The sequence below is a fragment of the Gouania willdenowi genome, unplaced genomic scaffold (assembly GCF_900634775.1).
Source record: "Gouania willdenowi unplaced genomic scaffold, fGouWil2.1 scaffold_1_arrow_ctg1, whole genome shotgun sequence".
NCBI classification, from domain to species: Eukaryota; Metazoa; Chordata; class Actinopteri; order Blenniiformes; family Gobiesocidae; genus Gouania; species Gouania willdenowi.
This window is the reverse complement of record NW_021144952.1, coordinates 341,550-354,727: the sequence shown is the minus strand read 5'-3', so window position 1 is coordinate 354,727 and position 13,178 is coordinate 341,550. Positions and strand designations below refer to the sequence as shown.

The 13,178-nt window shown below is 36.1% G+C and overlaps 2 protein-coding genes across 3 annotated transcripts in view; both read right to left on the bottom strand.

Moving 5' to 3' along the window:
- LOC114458869 (uncharacterized) overlaps nt 1–13,178 on the bottom strand; it is a 218,649-nt gene that overhangs the window by 81,821 nt on the left and 123,650 nt on the right. The window lies entirely within an intron of this gene.
- LOC114458870 (kinesin-related protein 4-like) overlaps nt 1–13,178 on the bottom strand; it is a 168,696-nt gene that overhangs the window by 142,827 nt on the left and 12,691 nt on the right. The window contains exon 3 of one of the 2 annotated variants that reach the window (XM_028441249.1): nt 11,231–11,295. In XM_028441249.1, coding sequence (XP_028297050.1) covers nt 11,231–11,295 — 65 coding nt within the window. Of the gene's footprint in view, nt 1–4,115; nt 4,207–11,230; nt 11,296–13,178 lie in introns of those variants that run through there. The other variant, XM_028441250.1, reaches the window with a different exon arrangement.

Here is a 13,178-nt window from a genome sequence, read left to right as displayed (position 1 = left end):
CCCGGAGAGATACGGAGAAAAAGGACAGTGAAGAGGAGTAACAACAGGAACAATGACTGCAGACGAGAACACATCACATAAAAAAGGACAAAAAAAATAAATAAATAATAAAAAGGAAGAACGAGGTTGGATGTAAAATCATCTGTGTTCAAATTAGGGGACGGATCTGGATAAGCATAATGCTTTTTTCCGTCGCCCTTTCCGGCATGCAAAAGGACAAAAAAAAAAAAAAAAAAAAACCAATGATGTGATTTTGCTCTGAATGTCAAATGAATTTCTGTGAATGCAACCATGTCGGAAATGAACTGAATAAATTAAAAAAAACAAATAAAAATCAATAAATGTCGTTCTGATTTTGTGGAGCTAGTCTTTGTGTACATTAATATAAGTGTAATAGATGCTTTTAATGTGTGAGACAATTTAGGACAGTATTTGTGTGTTTGTTTAAACTTGGTGTGTGTGTCCGTGTCCATCTGATCATATTTATCTCCATCACTTTCAGTTTTCCTTTTGATGAACATGACATTATCTAACTCTTCTTTTATTTCTTCATCTTTAAGTCCAAGCAGAGTGGACACGCCCCTCCCTGGACATTAAAACCATGAGCTGATCCTAGTTTCCATCATCTGGTTTAGACCCATCACTTCTACAGACAACAGACAGAATAAAACTCAGAGTCAACATGGGAACATGGGATGCACTTATTTATTGAAATGTATATTAAATGATTATTTAATTTTCTGTAATTTTATTTTTAGGAGATGTTTTAATTGTTTCAATAATTTAGAGACTTAAGGAACAGATTGTTATAATGCATAATAAAGGTGATTTACTTGAGTCAGCACTAATTTCAGATTGATTTTAAGTCTTTGTATAAAATACTTTAACAGGACAACAATGATGTGCAGAGCTGCAGTAATGTTGGCTCATACAATAATAATAATAATAATAACCACTGCACACACCACCAGAGAAGGTTCCAGTGAATAATTTACAAATAAAAAAAAAGTTCACTGATGGTGACATTGAGATCTCAATGTCACCATCAGTGAACTTTTTTTTTTTTTTTTTGTAAATTATTCACTGGAAGCTTAGATATTGTGTGACAAAGATATCAAAGTTTGTTGCTTTGAGAAGAGTCATATTATGATTAAAAGTTATGATTGTATTATATTCTAAAGTTTAGAATTATCTGGCTCGTCTTCCTTTCTTTCTGTTCACAGCATAGCCTTATATTTAGTTCTACAAAATGTGTTTACAGCTAATTTTACTGATTATTGTTACACATCATCCTGCATGTGCATTATATACAGTATAAATGTGTAGATTTAACTGTTGGAGAAACAATTTTATTAAATACAAAGCAAACGACATGCAAAAAGAAAAACAAATGTGGAAATAGTGTATTTAAATTATGAAATTAGTGAGTTGTTAAAGTTCTGAGGTGCAGTGGAGGGTCTTCTTCTGCAGAGACGTGATGATGAGGGGTCCGAGTAAAACCCAAAATTCCATGGTAATTTTGAGGGTATAAACATGCATATAAACACATTACTGGTATATTAACCCATATAAACCAAAACATATAGAAATGGGACATTTTACGGCTGCAAATGTGTAACATATTACTGGTATTTTGAGAACAGGACACATGTAGATTTCTGAACAATTCATTATTGTTGTGCAGGACTAACAGGAACTCCACATACTGAAAATTGGTATTGCCACATGTGCACTAACACGACACGACCTAAGAAGAGAACTAAAATAAGATTAAAAATATTAAAAATGTGGGCGCCGCAAAAGGCTGCCCCGGTGTGTTGATGTGTCTTCTTTCACTGCAACTACCAAGTCAAATTCCTCGTATTGTTCTAAACTGTACCTGGTCAATAAAGCTGATTCTGATTCTGATTCTGATTCTGAAAAATAAATAAATAGTTGCAACAATTTGCAGTCTTGTTCCAGGTTCTGCTGTCATAATATTCCCATCCTCGTACTTCCAATGTTTAAATGTTATGTTTTTAAGGTTCATGTTACATTTTGCAAAAGGTTGCACTTTATTTCTGGCTTATTGATTTTTGTTTTGAACATTATTTCCCTTTCTTTCAGACATTTGTATTTGTGATGTTCTGTTTTTGGTTACATTTAGATTAATACATTAATACACTACACTTTGCTCCCCAAGACACTGTGTTTTGTTTTCATTCTACAGAGTTTGTGAGTATGTGTCCCAGAACACTGAAACACCATATATATATTTATATTATTTATACATTAGCAGCAGTACAATGTTTTTTCTGGGTTATATAATAGCCAACCACATGTGTCCTGTCCACAAAATACCAGTAATATGTTACACATTTGCAACAGTAAAATGTTCCATTTCCATATTTTCTGGTTTATATGGGTTAATATACCAGTAATATGTGTTTATATGTATATTTATACCATCGGAAATACCTGATGATGAGCTGCTACACTCCGTTACTGTCCCGCTGTCGGCTGAACAAAGAGAAGTCCTGATGGTCATGTTGTCCTCTTCTTCCATGAGTTCTCTGTGGTGTTGTTCATATATATCAGGTAACGCCAACTCTGAACTTTTCATCAGCTAACGAGCACTTCTGACACCGCTATCATTGCGGATGTTTATGTGCCGTAAGCGTTGCGCGGTACCAACGTCATCACATTTTGCGCGCGAGTCGAGTTGTGCGTGCGCATGCGCGGCCAACCGTGCCAGTCTGGCACGGTGTTTGGACCACCTCTTCTAGCTGGACCATCGGGCCGTTAAACCCCCTGCGGTGCAGTTCACACCTACGCAGGCCAGACAATGGCCCCCCCATGATCTCACACATGCACAGAGCTGGTTAGGAACGGCCTGGTTGCCAGTGTGAGTACACCCTAAGTCTGAGGTGGAGATAAAGAGGTTATGAACAGTGTCTGGAACATCTTGTTTCCTGTATATGAACCTAGGTCTGAATAAACATGATAGATATGCATTTATGTTATCATAGGTAGTAAATTATATGCTTTGACAAATCATTCTCAGAAACTTTCTTCTGGACTATAAACAATTTGTTGAGATATGTGGGACAATTCACCATCCAGACAATGTTACAGTAATTAATAAATGAAAACAAAAAACTGTAAAATACAGTTAAATGACCTGAGGAGTGAATTAAGGAACAAACCAGAAACAACATTCATGCACAATTCATACCCATTCATACGAGGCAATGTGGGTAAAGTGCCTAGCACAACAACAATGACTGTAATAGAGTGGGATTTGAAACCCCAACCCTTCGGTTATTGAACGATCACTTTACCACTGAGCCTCAGTCGCCTACAAATTGGGTGGATTGAACTAATTAAATGTCAGCATTATTATTTAACATTTTAGCTTGTTCATTTGGATGAAGTTTGTACATGTTACAAAAGATTTTGAAGTTGCATTTTTTTCACTTGTTTGGCCTGAAATCATTAGATAATTTGTCATGAACATTTTTGATCAGTGTCTTAAAATTCACATGAGAAGCTATACATTTGTGTCATATCCGCAAACAATGCCAGGAGAAATTAGTTCAGACATTGTGATATAATTGATATAGATAAAACATTTCCCTGGACAGAACTTTGGGTTTCTTAGATGAAAACCATTGAGATATACATATTGTTTTCCACTGACCACATGGTAACCATAGTAACCATTTCAGTGCAGTGCCATCTGTTCCATGTCTGGTAATTTGGCACTTAGTATTTCATGATGACTAACGGTGTCCAAGCCTATACTTCAGTGAAGGAAGACTCTCAGAGCAAATGTTCATTTTTCAACAAACCAGCAATGAGATTTAAAAAAAGATGAAACAAGTATGACCCCCAAACACAAAACATGTATTGGAGCTGCATTTCCTGGTCCTAACACTAGACGGAGCTGTCAGGACAATAATTTCTCTGTTATCGGCTGATAACTTCTGAGAAGGATAGTTATGGGGCTTCCTTCCAAAATCTAAATCTAAAAAACGTTCAGCTTAGTAGTTTATGTCCTGTAAATCACGTCTTCTCTACAGCAGAACAAAACAAAACAAGGTGATTGGGGCAGAATGCAGGTTCCTCTTACTCACCAACATTCATGATGCTCCAGGACTTTTTCTCTTTCTTCTGTTGCTGAGGAGCTGCCTTGATGTCAAAGTGCTGCTCTGAGGTCTCCGGGGTTTTCCTTCAGAATTTCATTAAAGACCTTCATCAGTTTAGAGAGCTCAAGTTCTGCTGACACAGAACTCGGTTCTGACACTTTTGGATCATTTTGGATATGTGCTGCATGTTCTGCTGGCACCTGTTAAGGAAAAGATAAATCTGTGATAGATTAACTTTAGTGTCATACATGTACAAGTTGTAGAGGGTTTAGTAAGTTTTATTATTCATTTATTTGTTTTGGGGTGCCACCTCTTTAGAAAAAGGAATAACACTGTTTTATCAATTATTAGTAATTCAAAATTGCTCAGGGTGTGAATTATTGACAATCTACCTACTTATCTATAGCAAGACTATTTTGATATCAACCACAGACTAAATGAAGTTTAACATTATCAACAGGTTAACATTCGTACAAACAACACTACAGAGCGCTAGGGCTGAACGATTTTGGAAATAATCAAATTGCAATTTTTTTCCTCAATATTGCATATGCGATTATTTTTTCAAGAGCCTCTTTTCATGTATTTTTCAATGAACACACAGCAATGAATCAATTTGTTTCATAAACAATTTCAGATTTATTTAAACTTTAAAGAAATATGAAATGTAAATTTTAAAGCACAGATTACAACAAAAGCAAACAAATCTGTGGCTTTACCTCTTAAACCTTAGAGATGGGTAAACTACTACACTTATCGATACCTTACTTTTTTTTTTCAATCAAATCAATGGAAAAATACAAACAAAAACAAATAATGAACATCAATTTGTTTATTTTTAACAATATGGCACACAAAATAAGTAGTTCTAAAAACACTAAAAATGTATTAATGAAACAAGCATATCAAAAACTTAATAAAAATTGTATAAAAGGACAATTACTGAGCTGCACCTTTGATGGCTGTGGCTGCACTGGCTCGTAATAATAAGGCTAACTATGTTGATTTACCCCTGTTTTGCCATATTAACTCGCAACGTTTTAGCAGTAAGATATGATCGCAAGTCACTACTCAAACTAAACGTTGCCGGCAGCCGAGGCACGGTAGCCGACGATGTGCGGGGAAACCTAAGCAGCCGAGGACCGCTACGCCGAGACAACCCAGCAGCGGGTTTGCCTGCCAGCACTCGCCGCCACTGGAGCAGACGGAGGCGGCGGCGCAACAGACGGCAGAAGCGTGGCTGCCGTGGAGGCTAGGCTAAAGGTTAAGCCGTGGAGAATCCCGCACGGCGCGCACACAACTCTTCTGCAGCGGCACACACTTTTCTGACTCAAAATCACAATAGCCGCATAAATAGCCATGTGTTTTTACTGTAGTGTGCAGTTTTCTGGCTGAAAACAATAAATGTGTAGATAGCATCTACAGACACACGGCCACACCTGGGTGGAACATGAAGGAGCTAATCAGTCACCAACCAAGCACACAGACATCACTGGGGGGTGGAGCCACAAGCAGGAATAAATGAAACACAGACAAGAGTTAAACACAAGAGACCAGACTCAAACAGAGTAAACAAAGACAGAATAACTGAAACAGGACCACAAGGGCTAAATAACAAAACTAAACAGAACCTGACAGGACTGACAGGCAGTACAGAGGCCTGTGTGTCCATGTGTGTGTTAGCTTCTATCGTTTGATCAGTATGAGAATGAGATTGTGTTTATGCGTTTTTAAGCATGAAAAGTTTGTGAATGTTTGTCACTTTTTTTTTGATACTTTATTTTTATTTTTTATTTTTATGCAGCATATAAACCACTGACAAAATGAAAAGACAAACAAAGCAAAAAAACATCAGAAAAAGAACATGCTGGAATGCCATGTTTGTATATAGTTCCTGCAATAATGTCAGTGTGATAGTCCTTATCCTGTCGTTGATGTGTGGTACAGTTCATTTCTCTCACTTTTTTGGCATTGTTCCTCTTGAGTCCTTATCTTATGGTCAACTGCTCCATTACATATATTTCATTCACAATTTTCAACCAGTCATCTTGTGTTGGTGGATCAGGTTTGTACCTTTTTCATAATTGCTTTTTTACAATACTAACAAAATGTTCAACAAATATCTGCCTTCTTTAACACAACATTCCCTGTCATACTGTCAAAGTAAGTAATATACATGAGTCAGATATCTCATAATCCAGAATTCTGACAATAACCAGGTGAACATTCTCCCAAAATTGTATAATTTTAGGGCAAAGCCAAAAAATACATTTATGATCTACATTTGTTGCCCCACACTTTCTGGATTTTTGTGTAATAAAAAATACAAAATTATCTCCAAGCAAGTGATGATGTGGTTGACTGTTTGTGTTCTCCAAATATGTAACCAATCATCTTCAGAATATTCACTCCCAGCTCTTTTTCCCTTTTCAACCTTACATATGAAGTTGTATTCCCTCTTGTATATTCCAATTATGGTCCTGACTATTCCATTATTATTGAAATTTACATTATTTGTCAAATAGTCCCTTATTTGTAAATATCTGTAGTGGTCCTGATTGATTAATTATATTTTTGTTTAATTTCCCAAAAACTCGGGGTACACATTGCTGTTATTCCACTTGAAATCCATTGTTTAAATGTCTGGTCAAGAGAACCGGGGCTGAAACGCCTTTCATAGGCTAACCATTGAATTAGTCTAAGCTCTTTCTCCAGTCTATGTTTTTGTACTAACTTAAACCACATTTTTAATGTCAATTGGGTGACAGTGTTGACATGTTTACATGCTAAGTTTTCAAACTCTGGGCTCCGACCCCCTGTTGATGTTGTCACCTCCCGAACCCACACCACTGGTTACACAGGACGTTGGAATAACCCTAGCTCTCCTGCTCAAATGAGAACAAAGAACATTGCTTGACTGGAAAGTCACAAAAAATTGTTACGGGTTCCTGCAGAAATTGAAAATGCAAATATTGTCTGTTCGATCCCACTCGTTTCATGTAATTCAATAACCAACAGAACGCTATTTTAAAGTGTGTATCATTTAAAAGTGCTTAAAAATACCAGAAAACATCACAAAAGTTAGTTTGAGGTATCTACTGCAACCATATAGTTAAGAAGAGGCATAACATGATTTTTGACATTTATGTTTATGAGTAATTACAAGTAAAATTCATTAACCGGTTCCTAAAGTGTTCCTAGGATATTTTCCAGTCGTGTTTGGTAACCATCTCTTTCATTATAGATGATATATTAAGATATGATGTTGAAAAGATGTTTTGAAATATGTGGAATTAATTATTAGGCATTCTTTTATGTTTAGGAACTCCCTTTGTTGTCTGTCTTTGTCTCACATACACACACTTGAGACACACCCACAAGCTGAAAGCGGAGACATTGACCAATCACCGATATGATCTCAGAATGATCAACCAAGACACCTCCTCCAAAAGGCGTCTCCAATTCTTTTTTAAAAAGGACGCGCCGCCAGAAACTTCAGTTTTTTGGGACGCGGGCGTTTCATACTCAACGCGTTTCCCTCCCCACCTTTTCACTTATTTCATTTTATTTTTAGTTGAAACAGTTCGATTTTTGGAATGAACAGCTGCTTGGTTCGGACGAATCCAGCCTCTAGTGACGTGCGTAACAGCCGAAAGAAGCCCGGCCTGCGACCCATTGGGGTAAGCACGAGCCATTCCCTAAGCCAGCTGCAAAGGCCAGAACGCCTGGATCGGCTGAAGGGGCTAATCTGTTGAAACGCAACAGAACTCAACGGTGGCACGTCCTGCTGCATTGCTTCAAACAGCACCTCCAGGTCCAACCCTGACATCATCTTCAAGGTACCTGAATGAACCTTTATCAGCAACTTCATCCACAATAGATCACATCCATACTCCCATAACTACAAACGTACACACACTCACAACATGATCCACACACAGTTAATCTCATTCATGTTTGTTCGTCTCCCCTGTCCGTCTTCCTCTCTTTGTTATAAGCTCTCTTATGATTTTATTCTTTGATTTTATGATCTTATTATTCGAATATGTATCCTGCATTTTTATTCAATATTTAGTAGACTAGCATTCTCCTAGATTAGTGATTTCACTTTATTACATATAATCCTCACTTTTATTAGCCTAGAAATGCATTTTATCATGATTTAATTATCCCATTTCAATTGATATTTGACTGTGTTAATTGTTGACTTTTGAATAAAAGGTTAAACATAATCTTTGATTCCTCTGATTCATTAAAGCTGTGATGATGGGGTAGATTTGCTGTTAGAATTCACTTTTTCCTGTTTCACATTGATGAGTTTAGTCTAAAAACTTAGACATATTTCTCTGTTAAAAGGAGTGGCACCCCGCAAAATTTGAAGTAATATTAATAATCATAATTAATATTCTTAGTTATAAAACCCATTAATAATAACTCATCCTCCTACACAGCTCATATCCCGTGCAGAAACCAAACTTTTTCAACGTTGAAGCTGGTTGATATGAGAATACATGTGTCTGGTCCTCTAAATAACAGATCACGTCGTCAGCAAAAAGCCCAATGGTGTGTAATTCTCTCCCAACCTTTATCTAGGAATGGGAATTGATAAGAATTTAGTGATTCTGATTCCATTATAATTCTGCTTATCGATTTGATTCCTTCCCAATTCTCTTATCGATTCTCATTGGGTGAAGGAATGAAATAATACAAATGGATTTGTTTGCTTTAACTCTTTATTATCTATCTTTGCCTCTTTCATTTCCTGCATCAACTCTATTTTAATCTACCAGGTATAGATAGTTTTCAGTCGATAATAATAAATGCAATATATTAAACTTTGGCTATAAACATTTGAGAATATTTACAGTGCTCCTTCTGAACTTGAACAACTTGATCCAAAACTAAATCAGACATAAAACAAATAATTATTCTGTAAAATGAACATATTAACCAAAAGTACAGCTGCACTTATTGTTATGTATTTAAACGGTAAAGCGTTTGTTTAGTCTTTGTTCACATTTCTATTAATGGACCTTCGGGGACGCCGTCCCCTGGTTGTTACATGTGACGTCATCAGCCATGTGTGAACGTGTGAAAAAGCAAACAAAAAAAAAAAAAAGAAAGAAAGACCAAACTAAAGACAACGATCAGTACCAATCCATTTTCCCTTGTCTGATTACTTGTTATGAGGACACAACAAAGTGGCGACAAGGTGTGTGTTATTGGAGAAGTTTGTTGTTTTTGGAAGAAAAGTCAGTGCACGAAGCAACTTTAACGTGAGTGTACAGAACCCGGAAGTGAGTAGCGTAGCAACAGAGACGCTACAAACAAAGCACGGAGGACAGCACAGCTGTGGGTGGAGGAGGTGGATTCTCCGCAGTGGAAAGCGAACAACTACTGTATATGGTGAAAGGAGCTTCACTTGGTGCTAGCATAAACACAATATACATGACCTGGATGAGTTTATCGTTATGTATTTGCAACATAAGAGGAACCGATTCCTAGGGATTGGATTACTGGAACCTGGTTCTCAGAAAGAACCGGTTTTTGATTCCCATCCCTACCTTTATGCCTTTAAGGTCTTTATTCTGCCGGATTGCTTGGGTGAAAGGCTCTATGAAAACTGCAAACAAGGTTGGTGATCAGCAACAACCCTGCCTGGTAGACCGTTCTAAGGTTATGCTCTCAGTCAGGCTGCCGTTTATTCTTATCCTTTCAGTTGGTCTTTAGTAAAGTGTTTTAATACATTTAATGGCTTTGTTGTTGAGTCCAAATTGTTTAAGAGTCAAGTATAGAAAATTCCAATTAACACTGTTAAATGCCTTTTCCACATCCAGGTTAATCAAGACCGCATTTATATTTTTTATATTGGATATGATCTATGATGTGTAGAGATCTCCTAATGTTATCATGGGTTTAACTTCCCTTAATAAAGCCTGTCTGATCTTCCTCAATTATGTCACTAATAAAATGCTCATATTTTTTTGAAATAATAGAAGTATACAGTTTATAGTCCGTGTTGAGTAGTGATATAGGTCTGTAATCTGAACAAGTCTGGCTGTTATTTTTCTTAGGGATCACTGATATTACTGCCATCTTCCAGGATGGGGGAGTTTCATCTTATTCAAGTGCATAATTAAATAATAATTCAAATAGTGGTAGAAGTTGTTCGCTAAATGTTCTGTACCATTCAGCCGCTGTCGGTGGCCTAAAAGAGGCCTAGAAATAGGGTTTTGTTCCACCCCGGGGGTCACTATCTAATTTTTTTTATATTTTACATCACAAATATATAGAGATTCCTCAGAAAAACTTCTCCAGCAACAACCTTGTGGTTTTTTGAGAAAAAATATGCTAAAGGTGCTCATTTTGAATAAAGGGAAACATAGAGAAGTTTACACTTTCAACCTGTTCATCAAATAAACCATAACTGCTGAATAACCACTTGAAGTACAAAATAAACCAGTTTGAAATGTGTGATATACCTGAAGCTGCTATCTATGAACAATAAACATGATAAAATTATCAAGAAAACTTCTACTGTAGCAATAACATCACAATTACTTCTCATTATGTTATTCCAATTCAAAGGCAATATTTGAGGTAAAATCTGTATAAAAAAAACACTTTAAAAATAACACATTTAATGGTGAATTATCAATTTGCATACACAAACAGTAACTGCACTACATGTACATATTCACAGGAGTGATTATTGTAAACAGTATTTAATTTAGATTTATTAATACTACATATATATGTCCCATATTACATTTATTATCATATACACATCACTGACAATCAATATCACTGTCCTCACTATCAGAATTTTTCATCAATTAATCGAGTAATTGGATAAATTATATTTTTGTGTTTGCAAACAACAATAGTGTCTTACAAATATGAAAGACCTCCTAAAAAGAGCAAGCAATGTCAGTTATTCCTCAAACTTTATTCAAAATTATTTTTCAACACTTCAACTAAACAGTAAATAAACACCACGGTGAAAAAATAAAAATAAATATACAACCTATTTCCTTAGGTTTATCATAATAAAAAAGTAAAACGGGTGTAGCCACTGCTATAACCCATGTGGTAAGACGTACAGCTTCCTCCACGGTGCATGAGGGACCTGTCTGGACAAAGCTGTTCATGCTGTCCATGTGATGTTCTGTGGGGGACAAAAAAAACTCACTCATAAGTAAATCTAGTCACAATGAACACATTTACACAGGTCAGTGCAGGACCATAAATTTGTGTCAGAAATATGGCGATTGTGGAAAATAATCTAATTGCAATTTTTATTCCTCAATTTTTACCTCTTCAACATATCTAACTAACTTCACGTTTCATGAAACATGTAAACACGTGGACTGCACTTCTTACACATCCTCTGAACTTAACAGGACAGTACAAGAGAACAAGAAAAAAAAAAAGAAAAACTGCAGTCTTTGCGATTAGAAAATCGTGTTTTATGATATCGCAATATCGCAAATGCAATTAATCGTTCAGCCCTAGTCAGAATGCTCTCATCTCTTGAGCTGCCTCACAAATAAGTCCTACATTAAAGATATGAAGAATACATTCTAAACCCATTTGGCAATATATTAGCTTGCATAACATTCAATTCAACCTTGAAAAGTTTCTGTATTTATTTCTGGTGTCAAGCTGTAGAACAATCTAAGCTAGGAACTGAAGCAAAGTTAAAATATCAACCAGTTCAAGAAAATGTACAAAAACAGGTTATTTAGTGGGTTATTGATAATGGTCATTAATGATTATTATTTATTAATTGATGTAGCATGGTGATGAGAGGTAGAGAATGTGAATGTGTATATATATATATATATATATATATAAATTTTGTTTAGACCAAGGGGTGAGAGCTAACAAGCTATGCTTCTTCTCACTCCTTTTCGAACATGTCATTAATTTATTTTTTTCTATGCTTCATTATTATTTAACTTCCTAAAAAACTTCATTTCTATATTATGTTGTGCTAATAATATGTTAAAAAGCAATATTTGCATATTCGGAATAAATAAATAAATAAAAGTGAGTAAACATACCTGCTTTTAGGCAGAATGTGCTGGCTTGTTGATGACTTTGAAGAAGTGCTTGTTGTTGATGGAGTAACTTTCATCAACCTGTTCTTTGAACGCAGCATCTTTGGTGAAACTGCTTCAGAGCCTTCAACTGTGGTTACAAGTCTTTTCAACCGTTCTGTTTTATCTTGACACTTTAGTGCACAAGTCAATCTTTTTTGTTTATAAAATACTGATATCAGGCCAGGTGAAACCCGTAGTTTGTTGGGATATCAGAGACCAGTTTGTTCGACATTTTGATTAACATTATCTAGCTCCGTAGTGTCCAACGTTTTGAGCCATTTTTTCACACACTGCTTGATTTTTTCCCATCAGACTTAGATGAAGGGCTGCGGCCCTTACCCACCATCTTTTCCGACATGAAGAATGCACTTTACGGGTGTTAATCGAGCTTGATCACCGCTATCAGGTGAAGCTGCGCTGCGTATTATGTATATCTAGTGATATTGCCTTGATTTTGGCTGTGACCTACTAACATTCTCGATGGTTAAAAATCGAGCTCAACAGTGTATTTGCCTCAATGTGCAGTCAATATAGTGCGCCAATAAATTGCACTTTTCTCATTAACTGCAGGATAATGTGTGGAGAACTTTTTGCTTGAATAACTTTATTAACGTTGAATATTATGAGCAAAAGAAAATGTAGTGCCCCATTTGGTGGAACAAAACTGAACGATACAGCTCACATACAGCAGCCTAGGTTGGTAGGCCATCACTGCCGGGAGATCTACCTGTTTTTAATTAATTGACTGCCTTTTGAATTTCTTCTTTTGTAATGGGTGACGTCAGAAGGTTCGTTCTGATTTTTACCAATTAGGTTAATATTCATACAAACAACACTACAGAGCGCTATGCTCGCTAAACTACGGCTAATACTAGAGTATGTAAAATGAGAAAAGAAAGCTTTGTAAAAGGAAGAAAGTTTTTGATTTTTTCAAACTGATCCAGAA